At 55.7% G+C, this 24,264-nt stretch overlaps 1 protein-coding gene across 1 annotated transcript in view; it reads left to right on the top strand.

Moving 5' to 3' along the window:
• NHERF2 (NHERF family PDZ scaffold protein 2) overlaps nucleotides 1–24,264 on the top strand; it is a gene marked incomplete at its 5' end in the record, with an annotated part of 38,874 nt that overhangs the window by 8,502 nt on the left and 6,108 nt on the right. Inside the window, 3 exons of the mRNA XM_084270968.1 lie at nucleotides 18,833–19,009; nucleotides 21,836–21,989; nucleotides 24,136–24,179. Coding sequence (XP_084127094.1) covers nucleotides 18,833–19,009; nucleotides 21,836–21,989; nucleotides 24,136–24,179 — 375 coding nt within the window. The remainder of the gene's footprint in view (nucleotides 1–18,832; nucleotides 19,010–21,835; nucleotides 21,990–24,135; nucleotides 24,180–24,264) is intronic.

The following is a 24,264-nucleotide window of genomic DNA, read 5'->3' as shown; positions in this document are numbered from 1 at the left end:
CGTGGTGTCCTTGGGACTTGCTGCTTTCTCCAGGTGTGTTTGTAGGAGAAACAGGAACAAGTAAAGCCACCCAGACATGTTTGGGGCGATGTGGTTCCCCTCCATTGCTTTGGTCCCACCAAAGCGTGACTGCAGGGTGGGGGGGAGGGTGCAGAGGGACTCTTACAGCCAGTGTTTATTTTTTGGAAAACAAGCCCATGTCTTGTAGCTGCTGGATTCGAGCAGCTTGTTGGGTCTGGGAAGTTTCAAGTAGGGTAATTAGCAGCTGGTGGTTAATTGATTCCTGCTCTGAGAGGGATGGTATCACCTCAGCATTGCTGCTGGTGAATGAGAATGGCAAACAGCAGGAGAATGGGTGTGTCTCTGCCAACTTGGGCATTGTGGCCATCTCTGTCGTGACAGCAAGCAGGCTCTGAGCCTCCTGCGTGCCACTGACCCACACTGGAGAGGAACTGGTGTGCCTGGGGCAGCTGGGCTGTTTTCTGGAGTAGGATGGATAAGCCCCTGGGTGCTTTTGGAGACCTGCAGGTGTGGGGCCAGTGCTGACATCGAGGCAGTAAATATTTACACTTCTGTTTGGGTCAGGAATAAGAACCTTTTCTTTTGCAAATAAAACTCTGGGTTGCAACATCTCCAGCCGCCAGCTCTCTGCCGGAGTGCTGGAAGGGCCCTAACTCGGGACAGATGTTTTGGGAGAGCTTTGCCAACTCAGTTGAGGCCCAAAATTCAGAGCTTGTAGAATAACCACAAAGATGTAATAAAACCTAACATGAGCAGAAATGTCCACAGTAATTATGTGATTAAAAAAAAAAGGCCTCCAAAAAAAAAAAGTGCCTGGTTTACATTAAAGCACTTCCCTGCAGCATCCTGTGTTCCCTGGGCTGTGGTGACAGGCTCAGACCTGTGAGCAGACTGGGGGAGACACAGCAAAACTGGTCCCTGGTACAGCCTGGGTGAGGTTCCTGCTGTGCAGGCGGAGGTTTGGGGGAAACCCTGGAGCACGGAGCCCGAGGAGCTGTGGTCGTATCCCTGCAGTGTTCTCTGCCCTTCCCACCCCAGCTAGTTTTGGGGATGCTGCCAGCCTGGCAGTGCTATTTGTGGGTCTGAAAAGGAAGCTGTGTCCATACCCTGTTGGAGCAGGGAGGCGTTGCTGTATGTGCCCTGCTCCTCTGCTTACAAACCCTTGGTAAAGCCACTTCTGTGCTCAGTGTGGAGCTGCACCAGGGCTGCCAGGAGCTCTGGGGTCATTCCTCTGCTGTGCCTGGGTGGGAGCGCAGCTTCCCACATCCCTGCTGGGGATGGGAAGGTGTCTGCAGGGAGCCAGGAAGCAGAACAGTGTGACTGGAGACCTCCTGTCTCCCTGCAAAGGGCAGTGCTGCAGCAGGCACCGGGCTACACAGGGTGGTGAGGGGGTTGCTTCCTGCAGGAGCTGAGGAGAGGAGTGGCAGCAAAGCTGGGCTTGCTTTGGGGGTTAGAACTTCAATCCTGTCCCAGAGGCCTCAGCAGTTGGGCTGGTGTGGAGCAGAGCTGCAGGGAAGCTGGCGGCCCTGTGCTGGCCCTGACCCTGCTGCATTATTGATAGCGCTGGGCTCGCCGGCATCGTGTGTCATGGGGCTGGGCAGAGTCGGTGCTGGGGCTGCAGGTGGTGTGGGTGGGCTCTGGAGCAGCTCCAGCTCTCAGCATCTTGGGGATGGAGGTTGAGGCATGTGGCAGCCGGAGGGGCTTTCTCCAGGGATGGTGGTGGGATGCTTCCCTCTTGCCTGATGGGGCCACGTTGAGGTGGTTCATGCCAGTGCAGGTCGTGGGAGTCTGCTGACATGGGCTTTGCTTGGGGGAGCATGGGGTGTTTTGCTTTTCCTGGGAGCATTCCCTTTTCTCTTGCAGGCAGCAATAGCCAAAATGGATAAAAATAACTGATTTTTTCAGACCATTGGTCCCTCAGACTTGGTGCTTGGTTAGGAGGAGCAGGATGAGACGGGTTTTTGCAGAGCCCCTTTGAGTGTTGGGTGGGGGGGGATTCAGGAGCTTCCTGGAGCTCTGACAACCAGCAGCGGGTCTGTGCTGTTTGAGGGGTGACAGGCTGGGGGGCTCTCTATCCCACAGCCTCGCAGGTGCTGGGACCAAGGCAGCCACCAGCCTTGTTCCCCAGGCAGTCCCATCTGCTTGTCCCTTGCACGTCAGCAATGTGCTCACCTTTGGCTTGGTATGGCTGGGTTTGGGGCTGGCATCGCTCTGCTGCTGTCAGCAGTGAGGTTTGCTGGAGCCTTGGCTGGAGTCATGGTGAGCCCGTGCAGGAGCAGCGTGTGCAGGGTATTGCCCCAGCGCTCAGAGGAGCTGCCAGCCTGGCTCTGAGCCTCATCCTGCTCAACGCAATCCAGATACCAGAGATTTACCCACGGTCTTGTGAGGTGAAGAAAGCAGTGTGGTGCTCACTGTGCTGGAACAAGGCGGGGTCATCCCTGGCTCCTGACCCCCCTGGTCCCACATACCCTCCCAGTGCCATGGGAAAGGGGCTTGAATGCAAAACACTTCCTCTTATGTGCGTTCTGGCTGCGTCCCCATCATCCAAAATGCCCAGGAGCTGCAAGTGGGCTGCAGGGACAGAGGGAGGGGGCTGAGAGGCTGTCCCCTGGCCGCAGCTCGCCTGCCTGGACTCGGTGCAGGCAGTGGGTCCTGTGCAGGAGCTTGGCTGAGAGGTTATTTTTGCGCCAGGGCAGTGCAGGAAGCCCCTCCCGGGGAGGAGAGCATCCACCCCGCAGCAGAAACTTCCTCCACCGTGATATTTTTAGTGAAACACAAAGTGAGTGGAAGGGAATGGGAGGTAGGAGGCAGATTAGCATCAGGAGGAGCTGTGCCCTGCCAAGAGCCTTTGTTCCTGGGGCCACACACTCCCAAGAGATAGCCAGTCCTGTGAGGGGACAGTGGGGTCACCCCTGGGATCCAGCATCTCTCTGGGAGGGGGGCAGGAGCTCAGAGGGGGTGTGTTTGCATCCCAGCCCACTGCCTGGCTGCAGAGCAGTGATGCTGTTGACACAGAGATGATGCACATGGTCCAGGCGGTGATGTTCCCTTCTGCATCCTCAAGTAATCAAAAGCTTTCCCTCAAATTGATTTGAAAACTGATATTAAATAGGAACCATTCAAAATGCAGCCTGCTCTGGAGCAGCCAGTCCTGCCCCCTCTGCTCCCAGGGATGTGTTCAAGCAGCTTGCTTTAATAACAGCCCTGCTTACAAGTGGGCTCCTTGCCAGCTGTTTAATGGTTCTGTTCAATAGTAAAAATATTAAATGGTTTCAAATAAATTAAAAATCATCTGGCAGAATCAAGGTCTTGTGCATGTGCTGTGGCAGCCCCACAGAGCCTCTGCTGTGACTCTGCTCCATCCCTTGGAGCTTCTCTGGGCTGATGGGTCTCGTGGTCCAGTTGTGGACCTTAAAATGCTTCTTTGCATTCCCTGTTTATTCCTAAGACCCTCCCTAACTGTGGAGGAGGGGCTGACATGCTGTATACTTCCAGGACCATCACTGGTGCTGCTGTGCAGCATGGCTGGATAAAACACCTCTGGGTGTTGCACCCTGCACTTGGCAATGCTGTGGGTGAACCCCACCTCCTCCTCCTCCTCAGCTCCCCCCTGGGCCATGGGGCTGCTCCCTCTTAGGAGAGAAGGTGCTGGCATTACAGCATCATCCACAGGGCTGGAGGCACATGGGTATGTTGACTTACAGTGCCCATTCGTTGGGCCAGGGCTTCCAGCTGTTGGGTGGGCACTCCCAGCTTCTGGATGAGGTTTTAAAGAGCTCCTTTTGATCTGGAAGGCAGCATCCCTTTGCCTCTTGCAGCCCCAACAGCGAGAGCGATGCGGTGGCTGTGGCTCCTGTGTGCTTTGTTGCTGGCTTTCAGTCAGGGAGGCTGAGGCTGTGAGGCTGACCCAGTGCTAGAGGAGAACTCTGGGTATAAATTAAGGTGTGAATTGAGCCAGTTTTGGCTTCCAGGCCCTGGCTCTATCTGTAGGTATGGAGACTTTACAGGCAGTGGTCTCTGGAGACATCAGTTGAGATATGAGAGAGAGAAAATTAAACTTGTAATGAGCACAGGGTTTCTCCAGATCCACAGGTCTCTATAAATAAGGAATTAAAACCCAAGTTGTTGACATAATTATTTCTGGCAAGATCTGTATCATAATTTAATTTCATTATGGCATTTGCCTGGACTCCTGAGTGTTTTGCTTCACTGCTGTGTACATTTAAACTGTAACCAGACTTGGACCTGGATTTTGCTGGCTAAATGTCTCCATTTCTTTATTTTTCTCCCCTCTGAAGCCTTGCAAGAGCTTGTTACCAGGTAAAATCAGCCAGTGGTAGATGTCTGATAGTGGGGAGTCTGTGAAGGCCAAATAGAAAAGTGACTTTTCTGGGCATGGGAAGGTAAGCAAGACAAGTCTCTAGAGACACTGGTGCATCACTAGCATGCAGGGATGCTCAGTAGGCATCTCTGGCTCTGACTGCTCAGCCAGCGATGGGTCTTCCCCTTGGTGGGGTCTCTAGCTGTGGCACTGAGCTGTCCCACACACTGCCCCACAGCTGGGGGTGCTGGGGAAAGGAGTGGGATGGGGAGCAGCAGTGAGCAGCTGTCTGGATTCAGTCCTGGGCCCCTCCATTGCCATCTGCCCCAAACCCCTTGCCTGCACCAACCGGTCAGGAGCCCTGCTGCTTGCCCCATGGTGTTATGTGATTAAACCCTCTTATGGACTTACAGGGACTAATCCTGTTAAAGAAATGAGCATTACAAAAGGCAGCAGGAAGGCTAATCCTTCTCTGCTCCTGCCTTGGTGGGCTGGTCTCCCATGGCTGCAGCTCCTCACGCAGCCCTGGGATGGGGCTGTGCCCCCCACCCCTGGTTGGACTGGCATTCCCAGGGAGGTGAATCCCTGCTGTGGGGCAGGTCCCCAGGGCCCTTCTCATGCCCTGACAGCTCCCACCTTGCTGTGTCTGCAGCCACCGTGGCTGATGCAGGTTGGCTTGCTCACACCAGGCTGGCAGTGAGCAGCCAAAGGCCATCCCAGGTAAATCAGTTAATTCTGTCCCTGTGGTTGTTCATGGTTAGCAGGATTTGATTAAGACAAGCCCTAATTAGTTCTAAGCGGGGTGAATAGTCTGCTTTGGCTGGAAGAGCTCCCTGCTCTTGTCTGGCAGCTGTTAATGAGCGCAGGGCTCCCTCTGACACAGGGCTGAGTCTGTCCTGGGGATGGGGTATGTGGAAGACCCTGAGTTGTGCTGGAGAGGTGCTTGGGGCAGCCCGAATGTGGGGATAAAAACTGCCTTGTGCTGCTCCTTGAAGTGGGTGCTGGGCTTTGCCAGGTACCTGGCTCTGTGTCTGGGCTTTGGAAGTGCCGTGCTGGGGCTGTTGCTGGAGCAGCCGCTTTCTCTGTGGCTTTCTGGTCCTCATCAGCCCTTCCCACGGACATGACTTGCAGCAGGGGCATCCACTTCAGCGTGCTCAGAGCCCCACAGCCAGCCCCACAGCTGGTGCCTGACACCGTGCACCCGCCTCCGCCGGGGTTTATCAGCAGGAGCAGCCGGAGCCTGGAGCTGGCTCTGGGGGTTATCACCAGAGGTCCTCCCACTCTGCTTCGGAAATGCACTTAGTCTTGGACCACTTGGCTGCTGTGTGGGGCTTTGGCAGAACCACCTCCAAACCTCCTTATCTGCCCCAAGCACTGAGGTGCTGATCTCCTGTCCCAGCTGGAGATAAGCACCAGCCCCTCAGGGAGCAGCTGCACAGAAGGTGCTCAGCTCCCCCACAGCCTTTGAGGCATCTTCTGTGGTCATCTCACTTTTAAGGAGCTGGTTTTAAGGTGTCATTTTTGAGCTGAGCATCGCAGCAGTACAGGCTGAGGGAGTGAGCCCCGAGGTTCCCCAGTGGCCTTGGGTCATGCTCTGACCCTGTGTTTTCCCACCAGTGCTGTGGAGTGGAGCTGGCACTGGCACTTTGCAGTGCTTGCTGTGGGAAGAGGGTTGTGTTGTGGGGAGGAGAGTAAGGAGAGCCCCAGGCAGAGCTTGGGGTCCTTGGGTGCTGTGTCCAGATCAGCTCTGTGGATGGATTCTGTGCAGAAGTGTTGAGTTGCGGGTTTTTGGGAGGAAGGGGTGTTCACATGTCATGCTGAGGGTGAGGAGCAAGGCCCCTTGCTCCTTCTACTCTTTGGAAAACTACACCCCTGGATATTTTATTGCAGGACTTATAAACACAAAAGGCCTTACATTTGGTTAACCCCAAGCCCGGGTGCCACAGCGCTGCCTTTACTTTCAGTATAAGGAATGCAGAGGATGTTTGGAGCCCTCCCCCTGCCCCGTTTCCTCCAGCAAGCTGTGCTGCCCAGCCAAGACAAATATTGGTAGTAAACTATTGAACTTCCCTGGTCCCGATGCTCCCCGGCGCTCACAGAGTGGTGCCTGTTCCCCCCCCTTCCCCGAGCAGGGGCCAGGCTGGGGTGGTGCAGATGTGTCCCCAGGGGTGGGGACAGCTGTGAGAGTGAAATGCTGCTGTGTGGCAGCAGGAGCTGGAAGGTGTGTGGTGAGTGTGCTGAGCTGTGTAGAGCTGAAGTACCTGTGGAGCTGCACCCAGCTCCTCCTGCCCTGCGTCCGTCCCACTCGCCACCCCAGCCTGGGCATGGGGTGGGCTTGGTGGTGGTAAATGATCAGCCCTGAAGGGTCAGTGTGGTGGCTTGTGTGGCCTCTCTCCTACCCTGTGTGTGCTTTGTTGGGCTCTGCAAATCTAAATATGGTACCTGTGACCTCTTCTGCCAGCGCTGGGGGAGGTTGTGGGGGCTTGAGGGGAGGACCAGGAGCTGTGTACTCCCTGGTCAGTGGTGCAGAACAGACTTCCCCATCCTGCTTTGGGCATTGTGGCTAACAGCTGGCTTCCTACAGGGCTGTGAGCTATTTATTGACCTCTAGGGACTGCACCCAGTCCCCCAAAATCTGGCTTTTGGAGCATCTCTCAGTGGGCTTGAGCAGGTTGGTGCTGCACCTTGTGGGCTGTGGATGGCAGTGGGCAGGAAGCGGCAGTGGGACGTGGGGTTTGGTATGTGGGTCTGTGGTGGTGTCCCACAGCCCTGGCATGGGGCTGCAGTCTGGCCAGGCAGCCTGCAGGGTGGAAGCCAGGAGTTCAGAGCCTGAGCAACCTAAACCCTCAAGAAAACAGTTTTCATGACAGAGCCCTGTCTGTTTTGGGGTGTGTGGCCCTCTCTGGGGAGGGAGCGGTGCTCCCCGCATTGCCTCGTGTGTCACACAAGCCCCTGGTGCTCCCTGGTGTGTTGGCTGGGGCTCCCCCCATCTCAAGGGGGATTTCCCTGGTGTGGTGGTGCCAAGCTGGTTGCTGTGGGAGTCCAAAGCTGGTACGACTGGATTCCTGCTAATGCCTGAGGGTTATTAAAGGCTATGAATGGGGCCAGCATTAATGAATGATTTGGTGATTGCTCAAGGCTTGGCCTCAGTGAGAAGCTGAAGAGTCCAAAGGGCAGGCTGATACGGGCTGGTCAGCAGCTTTATGGCCAGAGCCTCTGGCTGCCCCAGCCACAAGTGAGTGTGAGCTGGGGTCAGGGTGTGCTTTGGGTCCTGCCCTGGCAGGAGGCTCCCTCTGGGGTCCATCGCCTGTCCCTGGAGTGGGGCTGAGGATGTTGAGTTGTTGTGGGTGGTAGTTATGCCTCTAATTTGGGGTGCCAGGGTGCAGGGTATGTCTCTCTCTAAGGGGCTGTGAGGTCTTGGCTGCAGCACAGCCCCTGCACGCTGCAATTGGGGAAGCTCATTCCCAGCATCTCCTGCTGCCTTCCCATCGCCCGCAGCAATCCCCTCAACCTCCCTGGGGGGCTCATGGTGAGCGTGGGAAGGACTTTCCCCCTGTTGTAGCAGCTTGAGCCATGGTTTGAGCCCCACACAGTGTGACTGGCACCCTTCATCTCCTTCCCCTCCTACCCACCAGAAAAAGATCCCTCTGGATCTGGTGTGATCCCGGAATGGAGAGCCTGTGTTTTAACTCTTGGATAAATCCCAGCCTGCCAGGACCTGTGCTGCATTGTCCTGGAGCAGATCCCTCCAGAGCAGGGGAGCTCGCCGGCATCCCGGCCGTGTTCCCTTGGCAGATAATGCTGGAAAAGTTCTTTCTCTTAAAGAAAACACATGCACGTGGCGTTTTTGGTCTCCTCCATCCTCCCTCCCGCCCTCCCTTTCTGTCTCTCCAGCTGCTCCCTGCTCCCAGCCAAGCTTGTGCTGCTGTTCCTGGCTCCAGCCCTGCCTGGGGGAAGAGCGTGGGTGCCTCTGCTGTCTGAGTCTGCTCAAACGCCAGGAAAAGGAGGGGGGGGAAGAAAGCTGCTTCTTGTGGCTGAGAAATTCCCCAGCTTGGGATTGCTGAGGAATGGCAGGGATAGCTTGGCTGGAGACATTGCTGCCTCAGGGAGGTGGGTGGAATCAGACCCCCATGAAGCTGGACAGGGCTGGTGTGGGTGGAATCAGACCCCATGGAGCTGGACAGGGCTGGTGTGGGTGGAATCAGACCCCAGGGAGCTGGACAGGGCTGGTGTCCTGCACCAGCCAGCTGCCCTGCCTGGGAACTCTGCCTGCCTGGAACCCTTGCCTGTGTTTGTCCACCCCCCAGGGGATGCATGGTCCTGAGCAGGATGTGGCCTCAGCGCCTCTCCTGAGAGGCTCCTTTGTGCTCAGGGATTTCTGTAATGCCTTGGCTGGAGCTGTGGCACAGTGCTGGGGATTTCAGAGGGGCAAATCCAGGCTTACCCCCTTGCTGCAGAGCATCAGCAGCTAAGGTCGAGCTCTGATTTGGCAGCAGATTGCTTAAAGGTGAAACACTGATGGGGGGATTGAAGGGGAACGTGCTTCCCGCTCTGGTGTGTGGTGCTGGGAGCTGTGGCACCCAGTGCTGTCACTGCAGGCTGGAGATCAGGCATCCTCCCCACCCTTCACATCCTTCCTGCTCTTGTTTTCTCCTGCCTGGCAGCTTCTTGGGATAGTAACTTGTCATGTCTGGGGCTGAGGTCTGTCTCTGGCAGTGTGCTTGCACAGCCCTCCTACTCCCCTGGGGGCTTTGTGTCCCATAGCACCTGAAAGTTGGGGTGCCTGGGTTCAGGGGGGATCTGGGCATGTTGACACACAGCTCAGGGTATGTACCTGACCTTCATGCTGCTCTCACAGTGTCAGGGGATGCTGAAGGACCTCATTATTTTTGCTAATTGCTTTGCATCTCCCTGGAAAAGGCTGCTGGGGGCTGTGGGTGACCAGTGACAAGCCACACCATCCCCTCTGCTGTGTCTGAAAGGGCTACAGGGCGAGAGTCCCTAGGGATGGTGGGTCCCTGCTGAGGCTCAGTACCTGCTGCAGCATCTGTGGGCATCATACTTCCCCTCTGTGGCTGGAGGGAGTCATCCCGGGGGGTGTGTGGTTTCCATCGCATGGTTAATCCTCCTCCTCGCAGGTGCTGCCGTCAGGCTGTGACTGAGGGCAGAGCAGGGACTCTGTGTCACCCTGGTCAGCTTGTGACTCGGAGCTCCATCCGCTGCAGCAGCCCCACCGGGCTGGAGACTCACCCACTGAAAAGTCCCCGTTACCCCATCAGCTGCAGCCTGGCTGTGGGTCCTGCTGAGTACTCGTGGCTGGACGCTTTCCACTGCTAATTGGGGTTGCTCGTCTGTCTCCTGGCTCGCCTGCCACCCTCACTCATTGCCTTTGTGCTGCATGTTGGCAGAGAAAGCAGCGGGATGCATCCAAAGGGCACTGGGTGTGCACGCTGGTGCAGCCTCTGCTCCTCCAGAAGCCCCCCTGGCCCCAGGACAGAGGTGCAGTGCCTGGTTGAGCCCCCTGGGCTGGTGTGAGGATGCTGGGGCAGCAGTGCTGCAGCTGTTGAGGGAAACACTGAGACCTTAATGTCTTCTGCACTTTAAAAGCAAATCAGTAATATTTTTTTTGATGTTTCTATCACTCAAACCCAGCTGGAACAGTTTGAATAATCAGAGCAATTTGAATAATGGATGCAATTTAAATAAGCTACAAAAGCCCAGACCTCATGTTGGGGGCTGGCAGCCTGTGTGGGCAGGTGAGGTGCCTGGTCAGTGGTGATGTGAAGCTTTGATGCTAAGGTGAGGGACGGTGGCACCCCAGCAGGGTTTGTGCCAGCACCATCCAGAACCTGTGTCACCCCTCCTGTCTTGAGGATACTGAAGATAACTCCACTCATTGTTTAGGCTCTGCCTAAAGGTATTTTGTGGCAGCTTGGCCATGTTTGAGTGCCTCCTTTTCTATCAGGGCAGGGATTGCTGTGGATGCTACCACGATGCTACCACAATCCCTGCTTGTCCCTGGGGAGCACCTGGAATTTCCCCTGGCTGTTGCAGTGCAGAGGTAGCAGGAGATGCTTTGAAGAGGAGGATCTTCAGAGCAAGTGTCTGTGAAGCTGTTGGGTCTGTATGGGAAGGATGAAGTGAGGTTTTTCTTATGATGCTGATGTCAGAGCTGAAACACCTCCTCGGCTAGCGGGATGGGTGGTAATTAGAGTTGTGGCTGTATAAAAATGGAAGCAGGTTGTTTACTGAGCTGGTCCTGCCCGAAGGACTTATTCATGGCCTGGCTTGTGGAAAACTTCTGAATTATCCCCTTGCTTCTCCAGGTGCTGGGGGAGGGGGGGATGGTGGTGGGAGGGGGCCTGGCTCTTGCCAGCTGAGGCACCTCTGGGTGTTGGGAATGCCACCTTCCTCCCCAGCTCCTGCTGCAGCCCAGCCCTATGAGGAAGGGGAGCATCTGCTTGTGTTTCGGTGGGCCTGGCGTCCCACCAGCCCTGTCTCCCCTTCCCCCTCCTTTATTTATAGCATTTCACCATCTGGAGTTGGAGCTGATTCGATGCTGGCTGACTCTGAGGCGGGGGACGGAGCTGGGGGAAACGTGTGCGGCTGGGGAGGAGGGGAGCCCCTGGGCCCTTCCCAGCAGTCTGTGGGGGGCCGCAGCATCCTGGCGTGGACCTGAGGACCAGCCAGGGGTTGGGGAACCCTGGGAGCATCCTTGCTCTGCTTTTCCCAGCGATGGGGGGCAGGGAGAGTGGGAGAGCTGCTCTGTCCTTGCTCTATGGGCACAGACCTGGGGATGCTTTGCTTCTCCCCCCTTGCAGTGCTGCCAGTCAGAGGTCCTGTTTATCAGCTGGGTTTTGAGGCTGCTTTGACATTTGCCATCAGCAGTCAGCCCTGTCCCCTGTGCCAAAGGGTCACCGAGGTCCCCCTGGCCCCAGGGGATGCAGGTCTACAATAGCCTCCTTTCTGGGGTTGCTTAAATGGGAAAATTTGAGTCATTCCTGGGGGAAGGGGAATGAAAACCAGCCTGGCTGTAGCAGGCAGTGGATCCCTGGCACGGCAGTGAATAGAGGCAGTAATCCTGCTCCTGGCTGTGGCATGAGCCCAAAGCCTCTCCCCTGTTCTCATGGCAAGTGGGACTGCAGGCATTGCTGGCACTGCAGCCAGGGCTTCAGCTTCTCCTGGCTTTCCTCATCTTTGGTGTGGAAAACAGTGGGTTTTCCTGTGGAGCACATGAGGACACCCCTCCCCTTCTCAGAGCAGGGCCATAAGCATCTGCTTAAAGTTACGGGCATCCCGAAATCTGAGCGAAGGCAGCAGCCTTTGAGCTTCCAACAGAATTGTATTAATAGTGGTAATTAAAGCTTGCCTGTGGCCCAGCTCCCTGTATAACCATTACTGCCAAGGGAGGGTGCCCGTGTCAGGGCGGGTGTAAATGGGCCCCTTGTTCTGGCGGGGCTGCAGCCCTGGGCCCCTTTCCTGTGCAGGTTTCTCATCCCGCTCGGCTCCTTCCCCGCTCCCAGCACTGTGCCTCCCTGCTCTGCCTGCTGGTGCCTGGGGTTTGGTCGGGATCCTGTGCTGCTGGAGCTGCCCTTCCCTTCTCCAACCCCCTGAAGTGGCCGTGCATCCCTCCCGTGCATCCCTCCCGTGCATCCCTCCCGTGCATCCCTCCCGTGCATCCCTCCCGTGCATCCCTCCCGTGCATCCCTCCTCGCTGCCTGCAGCAGGAGAAGCAAAAGTGCAGGGTGCAGAGGTCCTGGCTGGAGGTGAGACAAGAGATGAACACTGAAGCCCTGAGAGGTGTCCCTTGTTCCCCTCAGGGCATTTAGGTGTCCTGAGGTGGCCATAGGGCAGGATGGGACCCTGGTGTCCCCCCAGCCCGGGTGGGCTCTGCTGGCAGACGTTTACTTTTCAGGGAGCAGGCAAGCAAAGGAGCCATTTTCTGACCGAAACCACATGTGAGAGGAGAGGAAACACCACGGGGAGCTGACTTAAAAGAAAATATGTTAACAATGTAAATTAGGCAGGAATGCTCCTGCCTGTGTTTTCTCCAGCTCTGCAGAGCAGAGGCGGAGAGGCTTGATGTGTCGCAGGGCGATCCAGAGCCTGGAGTACGTACACTCAGGTGGTGAAACTCCTAACAGCCTGTTTGGCTGCCCCCAGGAAATGGTGAAGCCCACCCAGCTGGGCCATGGGAGGGATGGTGCTGTTTTGGGGGAGCAGCCCCGAAAGTGCCGGTGGGTGCAGAGTGCTGGGGGTGAGGTGGTCTGGGACAAGATTGAGCCGATTAGGTGGCAAGCCCTGATCTGGGGTGATTAGGGGCTGTGACGGGGCCAAGGCAGCCGTCACACCCATGGCAGATGAGCTCAGCGTGGCTTGAGCAAATCCCTGTTCCGAGGGGACAAGCGAGGCCAGAGCTCCTGCTCCCTTCACTGCACTGCACGCTTCCCAGCTGTGCCAGGAGCATCCTTCCAGCCTTGGAGAGGTGCAGGGACGAACCCCTTTGAGGGGCACAGTGACATCGTGGCTTTGGCGTGCTGGTTCACGGGAGCTCCTCTGCCCCACTGTGTGCTGGGACCCACCAGGCTCCTGAGACAGATGGTACCGACCTGGCCTCGGCCACTAGACTAGCTGTGTGTGTGTGCTTGGCCTTCCTCTTCCTCCTCCTCCTCTCCTGGAGGGCCTGGGAGATGGGTGTCCATGCTGGCACTGGTGTTTGATTCCCAGAATCAACCCAGTCATGCATGACAAGCTTGAAAAGCACGATGACTTTCCAAGGCTGGGCTCGGTGTGGGGTGTGTGTCTGCCTGTGCAGTGTGGGGAGCAGCAGGGGCTGGGGACGGCCCTGGGACCTGATGTGGGTGCACTTGGCTGCTGCTGGCATGGAGCACCCTGGGCAGGAAGAGCCCCATGGTTTTGCCTCTGGCTCCTCATGCTGTCTTGTCACGGGCTGGGCTGGCAGTGGGGTTGTGCTCTACAGCCTGCAGCATCCATGTTGCTGCTTCAGTGTGTGCCTGTGTGCCTGAGGTCTTGGAAATGCCCTTTTCAACCCCAGCCTTGCTCCAAGTCAGGCTGCACGTGGTGGTTGGAAGGGATTGTGTTAGTTGTGTGACTTTAGACTCCTTTGGGGAGGTGGTGGGGAGGGGCTGGGGAGTGCCAGGGGCAGCCCTGTCCCAAAGCTGGAGGTTGGGGCTGGGTCAGTGGTGGTGGCCAGTGGGTCTCAGATGCTGGTGGCCTTGTGGCATTGAGCTGAGGCTGGTGTGTGGGTACTGGAGCCAGGGAGGGACTTGTCTTAGGTGCAGGTGGGTTTTTCTTGGAGAGCAGAGTATGGAGGGGGGTGTGTGTGTGTGTGGGGGGGGGGGGGGTTGTGCTCCTCTGTTGCCCCTCAAAATCTGTGGTGTGAATTTGCTTTGGGGAAAAAGATGACTAAAATGGTTTGGTGCCTCTGCAGGTGGATTCTGCTTGCATAGAGGCTGCCACCTACTAATTAATTGCGTGAAAACCCCTTGTTAATCAGTCAGTGACACTTATGGCATGTCCTTGGTGGAGCACACCTGAAACCTCCAGGTGTATGAAGTGAGAATGGCCGTGGTCTCTGCTGGGAGCTGCACAGGGGTGGCATGAAGCCTGTGCTGTGGCGTCCCAGTGAGCCAAGGGGTGTCCCTGGGGGTCTGTGGCTCCCAGCAGCAGCCCTGGGAACACTGAGGGCGAAAAACACCGGAGTTGAAACAACATTGAGAGCTGGCAACACCCAGCTGATTTTTATTATTGAAAGCATTTCATTGTTGTTTAATGTCTTGTTTGTACACTTTAAACTGGACCAGCTTGAGCTGAGTTTCCAAAACCTTTTTCCTTCTGAAATGATGATGATTTGCCCCGAGCAGCAGCTCTGGGAGTGCTGTGGCAGCACAGCTCATCGTCCAGGCAGCATTTATCTGCACACATGTACCTGTGGATGGGTACGGATGGGAGTGCTTGTGGCTGGAGTGTGGCATGCCATTGCTTCTTCATCCAGTTTAGTGAATTAGTGGCCACTGGTCATTGCTTGCATTGGCAGGTTTTTTAATGTGCAATGTCTTCTGCGTGCAAATAGACAAACAGTATTGCTGTTATTTTTTTGTTGGCTTCCCAGTATGTGTGTGAATCCAACTTACCCAGCCTGGCTTTTATGTTCTTGGGGTGTGAAAGGCTGGCAAAGCCTCCTCCAGAGCAGCACCAAAGTGTTTCTGCAGGGGTGAGCGCTTGGCAGGTTTCTGGGGAGCCCAGATAACGTGCTGCTGTTACTGGGAACGCTTCATCGCAGAGTTTTGGTTTCACAAAAGGCCAGATTCCCTTGGGAGCTTAGGAAATATCTTCCCAGAACACAACCAGGGAAACATTGGCACCGGTCAGAAAGAAAATAAATAGCAGAGCTGGCAAGAGATGTGGCGGTTCCCTGTGAACAGAGCACGTAAGTGCAAAGTCTGTGAGCCTGTGCTTGGCTTGGGGTGAAGCAAGGGGACTTTGCTTAATCCCAGAGAGGGGCTTTGCAGAGTTGTGGTCTAAGACCTGGGTGTTGGGTTTTTTTTTTTCCAGTGGTCAAGGATTGCGTTAGCTGGGAGGTTTAAGAGTCCAGTGAAAGCCCTGGATCATCTCTGGGGGGGGATAAGCAGTTTTGCCTAAGGATTTCTGCTCTTAGCAGATGCTGAACTGGGATTTTATTTATTTTTAAAACAAAGATCTTGAATTTATTTCAGTTAAGGACCTCGGATGCAAGATTTTGTGGTGAAAGTGGAGCAAGGCCACGCAGGACATGGCACCGGTTACCACCCTCACAGCCAAAGGGATCCTGCAGACACAGCTTTCCCCTGTGTGGTTTGTTTACTGAGTAATTTGATTTCAGTGGCGATCCCAGGGGATTCCCTGAAATCAGAGGGACTGGCCCTGCACTCCCCCTGCAGCTGCCTGCCAAGCCCCTGGGATCCCTGCGCTGGGATGGCAGCTGGGCACCTTCAGGTGGTTTTCTTGGTGCTCTTGTGCTGCTGTCAGAGCTCTGACCCTGTGGAAATAGCTTAAAAAAATTAAATAAATCCTTTCTAAACAAGAATAGGTGATCCCAGACGTGTTCCACTCTGCTTGTGAGATGTTCCCCCTTTTCCTAGTCCCGTGCATCCTTTAAGGTCGCGCGGATCTGACCCCTCTTTGGCCGATTGAATCATTTCCTGTTTTCTTCGGGTTTTGAAGAACTCAGAGGCAGGCTGGAAATATTTGCAGATAGGGTGATCTGACTGCTCCAGGGCCATGGGAAAAACACAGGCCTGCTAAATCTGCAGATGCAAGTACGGGGTCAGAGCGGGCAGAGGGTCTGGTCCTGGTCAGGTTGGGCTGGCTTTTGCTGAGCAGGTAGCTGAAGCTCTCTGGGAGCCCTGCCCTGTCCTGGCAGGAGCTGCTTTTAGCCATCATTGGATGTCACACTGGTGACTTTTCACTTTTTAAGAACAAATCTGTTTGTTGGGGTGTCTGATGCTAAGAGCCTCTCCCCACACAGGTGTCTGTGGGTCTCTTCTCCTCCAAAACTTGTCCTGGTAGCATCCCTGTGCCTCCCAAGCTCAGCTGCAGCGTGTGCGTGTGAGCAGTTGGTAAGGCTTTTCTTGCAGCTCCATCCACACTTCTTGTAAAAATAAACCACTGTATTGCCTGGTTAATGTCTGTAAACACCTAGTTACAGCTTGCAGCTGGCCCAAGCAAGCTCGAGTGCTTTTTGAGGACCCATTCCCACCAATGTGGGAATCAGAGCTGCTGCAGTGGTCAGCCAGGTCTTGGAACACACTGGAGAAGCTCTTCTGGTGTTCATGGTGTGCTGACTGACCACTGGGTTTCATCTGGTAATAAAAGTTACAAGGGTGAAATGGAGTCACTGCCAAGTGTCAAGTCTCCTTTTGCAAGTGGGTCGATCCCCACTTAGACACAGCAAGGCGTTCCTGGGCTCTTCCTGTGTGACCTGCTCTAGGTGATCCACCTCTCATGGGGGGGTTAGACTAGATGATCTCCAGAGGTCCTTTCCAACCCCTAACACTCTGTGTTTCTGTGAATTTGGTCCTCTGCCCCCAAGGACTATGGTGGCCAACGTGTCCCTCCTGTGCCAGAGCAGCTCTGATCTGGGCTCCAGTGAGGACTGGCCATCTCGCATCCCTGTTTCTTCCCAGATGTTGGGATGGAGATGGTCAGGCTGCACCAATCAGCCTCTGTGCTCTGTGGGCACTGCAGACATGGACAGAATTCCCCCTGCCATAGGATTTGGGACTGGTATTGTTGCTCGACATCAGAGGGCACAGGTGGGAGCAGATGGGTGCAGGTGGGTGTAGCTCCAGCTCTTCCTTTGGCTGGGGGTTGCTGGCTGCCAGTGCTTGGCCCTGGGGAGGGGTTTGTTCTCATCCCCAGCTTTGGGGTTCAGCAGGGCTGGGAGCCCAGGGAGATTTGAGCTGTCAGCCACATGGGAGCTGTGTTTGGAAGAGCTCACTGTGATGACCCAAGTTGCAGAGGACATGGAGGAGGCAGTTTGGTGTGGCCAGCTGCACTGGGCAGATGCACCCTGAAGCGATGGGAGGGGGAGAAGTTGCTTTTTTGCATTTATATTCCTGAGAAAGGGCCACGTATGGATGAAGGCTGCAGTCACACGAGTCGTCCCCTGAATGCTTCCGACCCATCAGGAGCCCCACCAGCTTGAGCATTTCACCAGCAGCTCGAGGAGAGCTGTGCTGGGATATTTATTTACATCCCAGTGAGCGTGTGGGGTCAGAGTGAGTGCTGGATGGGACCAGGGGGAGTTTCCTCTGTGGTGAAGCAGTCACGGTGGGGCTCTGCCTCTCCTCACCCTGTCCACAGGTCCCATCCCATTGCATTAAACCCTGTGCAGGGGTGGGGGTGTCCAGAGCCCCTGCTTGTGTTGTGGCTACATTCACAGCTTGCAGCACGGGGCTCTGTGCCATGAAGTGGGTGTTTCTGGTTGGGATTATGTGTGTTTATCCATCTGTGGGCTCTGTGCCCTGTCAGCAGCAGTGGTGTCACCCCCCCTGGGTGTGACTGGTGGTGCCTGTGCTCGGTGCAGGCGGTGGCTGGTTCCCTGTGCCCTGGGGATCCTGAGCTCTGTGATGTGGGGAACCAGCTGGGGACAGGGACTGGGAAACCTCCTTAGGCTCTCTGGCTCTTGCCACACAGGGTTCATTTGCAGCTGGAGCCCCTTGTCATTGTCCCTGGGGGCTGCCCACATGGGTGCTGGCCAGGCCAGGTCTCCTGGGCATCAGCTGTGGGTGCCCTCAGCTCCCACAGCCCTTTCTGGAGAGGAAGTGGCTGCTGGGCAACATTGAGGTGTTCTACAGAGATAACCCCAAGGTGCTGGGGTAACTCCAGGGAGCTGCCAGCACAGGCAGGTCGAGCACAAAGCCAGCACGGTGTGTAGGAGCCCTGAGCTGTCTGAGGAAGGACATCCCCAGGCATGCAGCAGGAAGGGAGGGGGTGCAGGTTTGGTGGTTCACTGTACCTTTTGGCGAAGACAGGAGTGTGGAGGAAATTGCTGCGTGGGTTTTTAACTGGAAAGGGAAAGGCTGTAAGAGATTTCACCATAAATGTGATCTGGGGAAGAAGAAAAAAGCCTGTTAGCAGGAGGGGAGTGGTATTTCTTTTAATGAAAGATTAAAACTCAGCCCCAGGGGGTGTTTTCCCTAAACCACAGATGAAAACACAAAGCTGTATCTCTGAGGCTGCTCTCACTGGGAGCACGGGGCTGTGCTGGGAGCCAGCGCTCCCCGTGCGTGGGCTGGGAAGGAGCCGTGGGGAGAGCAATGTCCGAGGGAGCATATTGCATCCCACAGACCTGGGGAAAAGCTGGTGTTTGTTGCTCCCCTGAAGAGCTGTAGTTTCCCTGGGATGTGGGGGGAAAAGCATTGAACTCCTGATGTGCTCCTGTACTGTTCATCCTACAGTGAGCTCAGCCTTTCCACGCTGTGGGGAGCAGTCAGGTGTTGGGGGTTCATCACCCTGGAGCCCCTCTGCTGGGAGCTGATCATACCCATGGGTGGTGTCAGTGTCACCGGGACCAAGGGCATGGCACTGCCTTAAATAAATAACTAAGGTTAACATAGTGTCTTGGTGAGTCTGTGCGCTCTGCCTGGGCTCTCGGGTTTGGTTCCCACTGTGGCTGCAGGCGTGGGGCTCAGCTGCTGCTGGGGAGGGTCTCTGCCTGTGGGGGGGGATTTTATCTGGGCAGCCTCTGATGAAGGAAATGCACTTTTTTGTTTTGTTTTAATTTCTTCAGGAATGGTTTTGGACAATTGATTTTCTAAAATAGACTCAATGAGAGGAAATGCATTTGTTAAGCCCTCCCCGCTCAGGGGAGCGGGAGGACGGGGTGCAGATACGGCGCTTCCTTGGCAACTTTATTTATGATTGCATCTGCCTTAGAGCAAACCCAGAAATTCATCATTTTGTCTTCCCCCTTCCTCTCTTACCCAGGACTTAAACGGACAGAAGGAGCTGTGCCCACGTCTCTGCCACCTGAAGAAGGGCCCCAATGGCTACGGCTTCAACCTGCACAGTGAGAAGTCCCGGCCGGGGCAGTTCATTCGCTCGGTCGACCCCGACTCACCTGCCTCCAGATCAGGGCTGCGGCCCCAGGACCGGCTGGTGGAGGTAATGCTGCAGGTGCTCAGCACCTTCCCTTCCCAGGGAGCCTTTCCTCAGCCTGTGCTGCACAGGGATGTTCAGTCCTGCCCGGGTGGGCAGGAGCAGCTGGGTCCTGTCCCTATCTCACAGGTGGGGAGAGGGACAGTAGGAATGGTGGGACCTTTGGGAATCCTGAAGCTGGAACCAACCCCCATCCCTTGAGCTTTTCCATCAGATCTGAGCCCACATTCCTCTAATACAGAGCCCCAAGATGGATGTGGGTGTGTAAGCAGAGGCTTTGTGGTCCTTCAGCAGCTCATTAAAACCAGAGCTGAAATCTAGATGCTGCTGCTGCAGGCTCTGTCTGTAAAGGACAAGGGAGAAACTGCTCCTGCAAGCAGCTCCTGGTCATGGAGTGCCAGACAGTGCAAGTATAGATGTGTCTGGGAACCACTCTCTCTTCAGCTTGGTTGTCTTGCATTTTCCTGAAGGCTGAGGGTCCCCATGAGAGCCGCCTGCGCTTTGGGCAGGGCACAGGGACAGGCAGGGCTTGATCTGGAAGCCTGTACCCCAGGCACAGCAGCCATCATGCCTTTTACTTCTGCACTGCAGGAGCATACGGGTGTCCCATGCTGAGGGTGGCCCTTCCCCAGGAGGGTGAACCCCAAAAACCCTCCTGTGGAGAGCAAGCTGTGGCTCTCAGCCCTGGCTCATGAGAGGGAAGGGCTTTGTGCTCCTAGAAGCAGGTGCCTGCATCCTGCCGAGCTGGGCGAGTTGGGGAAACACGACGACCGAAGCGCTCGCCTGCTTTCTCGCCCCGTGAATAATCGCTTCCCAGATGATGGGAGCTGCTGCTGCCTCTTCCCAGCACCTGAAAGTTTAATGCTGGGAGCAGCGTGGGGCTGGGAGTGGGGCGGCGGCGGCTCCCGGCAGCGCGGTGTCACGGCGAGGCGTGGTGTTATTTATTTATGGGTGCTTGGCAGAGCACCGGCCACACACAAAGCGGTGAGGGGTGAGCCGGTGAGCTGGGGAACCTGATCCCCTCCGTACCTGCTCTTTGGGGCTTTGATAAATATTTGATGTCCCCAGCCCTGCTGGGGTGGGGGGAGAGCAGCCTCGTGTCGCTGGGCCAAGCTCACCCTGGTTGAGCGCTGGGCATGAATCAGCGTGACCTGGAGTGGCAGGAGGATGCTGCTAGGGACAAAGAGGGGTTACAAGTTGGCAGCTGAGGTTGCTGGTGAGGTGCAAAGCCTGGGGAAAGGGTTGCCTTCCTGTCCCACCCCTTGCAGACATGTGCTGGCCTTCAGGACCTGCTTCTGCCCCAGGTTACTGTTCAGGCACTTGTAACGCAAACGGGAACCCAAAGTTTGGTGATGGCTCCGCTCAGGCCCTGCAGCATTCACCTGTCCTGTCCCTTGCGGTGGGGACCAGCAGCTGCCTCCCCTGGGTCATGCCTGGCTGTGGGGTGTCTCCAGCCCCCTGACAGCCTCAGCACAGTCTCGAGGAGGTGGTCACTCATCCCTGCTCCAAAGCTTGACTCTGCAGCAAGAGGGTCCATGGCTGGGTCAGGACCAACCTCATCTGCTGCCCCACTTTTGTGGGATGGGTGGCAGTGTCCTGGGTGTTGCTGGGACAGTGCCATGCTGGGGTGGCTCCACTCCCTGGGGCACAGCTGGATTGTGGTTACCCCACAGCTGGGATTGGTTCCTGGCATCACCGTCCTCTGCTCTCCAGGGCCTGGCATGGAGAAGGCAGTTGTCTGTCTGCAGGCAGAATAAAAACGTGTTGGTGCTGGTGCTCCTGGGCAGCTGTGGCCCTGCAGGAGAGCAGGCACATGCCTCCAAAGCATGCAGCTAGCTGTGTGCAGCTTAGGAAAACAAGCAATGCCTGCTGTCCAATTCTCCTAACGAAGGCCCTTCTGTGCTAGGCAGCAGTCTTTGATTTGTTCAGAAAGCTGTGCTAACAGAACAGCTATTTTTAAGCAGAGGTTACTTGGGTCCTTGTACTCTCTGTGCCACCAGTGAGCCCTCTGCCCTCCTCCCAAGCTGAGTTAGTGCATTGCTCTGCCGTGCTGTGGGCAGGCACCTTTGGGTGCCAAAGGCAGGACGGGCAGCAAAGGGTGGGTTGAGCTTTGCCAGAGAAGGGCTGGACCATTGAAAAGAGTTTATCACACAAAAGCGGGTCCAGCAGCACGGGGCTGGGCTGCTCAGAGACCTTCCCCGGCGGGACAAAGGGTGATTCATTCCCCAGCACCAACAATGCCCTGAGATCACAATTGTCCCCTCGCTGAAGGGAAACAATCGGGAGCAGAGGATCACGTTCCCCCATAGGTCCCAGCTCGCACGCAGGGAAGGGAAAGATGAGTCTGTGCAGCAGGCGTGGGGACTGGGGGATGTGGGATGCCTGTGGCTTTTCATCACAGAGGGATGAATGATGGTGTGGCAATGCTGCAGCCACCTGAGGAACAGGGCACCCCGTAGGCAGCATGAGATACCCGGGGCACATCCAAGGTGAAGGCTGAGTTGGAAATCATTAGAGAGGGGAGCCAGGGTGTTTTGGCAGAATGTGGGTAGGCAAGGGGATGGTGGAGTCTGGGGGCTGTGGATCCCAACTGGATGTGTTTGGGATGCAGGCGGAGGCATGCAATGATGTGAAGAGGTGGTGGGGGGTGGTAGGGGCTGTGACTGGCTCAAGAAGGGAAGGACCAAGCCTGTAGCCTTCCTATGATCCAAAGAGGAATTAAAAAGGATAAATCTCATCGCTTAGGGGATGTGGAGGCTGCTCTGGGGGTCTGTGAGCTGGAACCAGTCTGTGGGAGGCAGGGGCTTGGGTTCTGATGGCGTTGCTTTGCAGGTGAATGGCATAAACGTGGAAGGCCTGAGGCACTCAGAGGTGGTGTCCTACATCAAGTCCAGGGAGAACGAAGCCAGGCTCCTGGTGGTGGACCCAGAAACAGACGATTACTTCAAGAAGCTGGGGGTGACCCCCACGGAGGAGCACACCAAAGGTGAGACATCGCTTTCCCTGAGCGACACGATGCCGTTCCCATGACTCACTGTGTCATGGGTGGGATTTCAGAAGTGAGGGAGAGTCATGTTTCCCTTCTGTCTCATCCCTTGGTAGTTTCCTGAGCACCACCCAGATATTTATAAATTAGTGAGAATGCTTCGAAATCTAGCCAAAAACCCAATTTGTTATTTTTAGACAGTGAATAATTAACTTAAGAACTTGCTGCCATGAAGTGGCTGAGGAAGAGTGGGGTGGGATTTGGGGGGAGCAGGGTGCTCGGTGAGTGATGAGCTTGTGGAGGGATGCTCAGATGGGAGTGGTCTGTCTGGACAGGGCTGAGAAGCCTCTTTTGGCAGCAGTTCCTCAGGCCCCTCCGTTTTTTGGCTGCAGCACCTGCACCCTGGGAGATGAGATGCCTGGTGTTGAAGCAGATGGACCCATAGGGAACAGGGAAGCAGAGCAGTGCTGAGCTGGGGTCCCAGGGGGGACAGTGCAATGAATCTCCTGCTGCTCTTTGCTCCAGCAAGGGAACCTGAGGGTTGAGAAACACCAGAGCAAACACTGTGTGCATGCAGGGGAAGGGTTTCATGCCATGGTGATCACAGGGCTGGCTGTTGCAGGGAATGTTTTCCTTGCTGTTGAAATCTGGCAGAGAAAGCTGCCTGTCCACTCCCCGACCTGTTGTGCTGCAGCTCCTGTACGGGGAGGGAGCGGGGCGCTCCCCAGCCTGTCCCACCCCCCCCAGCTGAATGGGGAGCTCTGTTTCCCAATACAGCCGTTCCTTATCTGCACCCCAGCTCCCTGGGATACTCAATGGGGAGACTTGTCCAAAGACATGGGCTGAACAATGCTGAGAAGCACATGGGGCGACAGCGGTGTCAGATGCTCCGTGTCGGTTCGAGGAGGAGCTGGGGCAGGAGCTGTCTGCTGGCACGAGCCATAAAGGAGCCCTTGTTCCCCTGGGTGGGGGGGATGTAGCCAGAGCCATGGACGTGGAGGAGAGTGGGTGGGTGCTCAAGCCCCTGCCTTGGTTCTCCAGCTCTTGCTGCTGTCCTGACGTGTTCATCGGAGATCAGTGAGAAGTGGGTCTGCCTGATTCTGCTCAAGAATCCCAAATTCTTAACTGAGGCTTTTGCATGAGCACATGTTTGAAATGATGATTGGGGGTTATTTTTTTTAAAGACAAAGTTGCCCTAGTTTGCACTGGGCATCCCTGCAGCTCCCACTGACACAGCCCCCAGATCGGTCCCTTGCAAAGCCCAGCCGTGCTTGGACGTGGTGCAAGGAGATGATGGCTCTGGAGCTCTGCAATTCACTGCTCTGGGCTTCTGCAGTTTCAAGCCATGTTTGGTACCCCATGCTGCTCTTCCTTCACTGGAATGTGGGTTACACAGTGACCTGCATCTGCACCACTGTCTTCTGCTGGAGAGATGCACAGTGATGCTTCTTTACCCCAAGAAGCATCTGTGCTCGACATGATTCAGTTATTAATCCTGTCACAATGAACACGTCTGTTAGCCCAGGACAGATGAGGCATGGTAATGCTCTCAGCAGTGACTTGATCCTGGTGACTGGCAGCTCATGGGCATAAAATTTGACATCATGTGGAATATTATTAGTGCCAATTGTTGGAAGTGAGGAAAAAATCCCACCAGCCCAGGGTACATGGGGAAGGGGTTATTTGCCACATGCTGCTGTCACACCAACAAGATGCTGATTTTGGTGAAGAACGTTGGGTTCTGGTTTAAGATTTCTTCTGGCTAAGCAACTTTTGAAGAAAAATGAGGTAACAGTCAAAAAGAAGAGTGTGCTGAATTGAGACCTCACAGAAAGAAGTTATTCAGTCCCCTTCCTGGGAGGTGCTCTTTCCTGATGAAAATGGGGAAATCAAGTTAAATCAGGGGAATTGGAAAGAGTTTGGTTCCAGAAGGGCACAAGGAGGATGGACAAAGTTTTGCCTGGACTCAGAAGCAGCACAGGACAAAGTCAAGAGATGAGACATGCAGAGCTGGTGGAGTTGGGTGAGGGAGAAGGCAGGCTTGGGATGGCTGGGTGGGTGATGTTGAGGGGTGCCTGTCTGGGATGTGCGTCCAGCAGTCCCAGCTGAGCATACTGACAGTGTGTTTTCTTTATGTGGTCTATAGGTGTAGTGCCTCAGCCCATGACAAACGGCTCTGCACAGACTCAGGTGAGTGCTTGCCTGCTCCTGGATGCCCTGATGGCTGAGGTGGCTGAGTGGCATCCCAGATTACCTCAGTTCAGGGAAACGTTGG

Source organism: Gallinula chloropus (genome assembly GCF_964237585.1).
Source record: "Gallinula chloropus genome assembly, chromosome: 15".
Taxonomy (NCBI): Eukaryota; Metazoa; Chordata; class Aves; order Gruiformes; family Rallidae; genus Gallinula; species Gallinula chloropus.
This window is presented reverse-complemented; position numbering and strand designations above follow the sequence as displayed.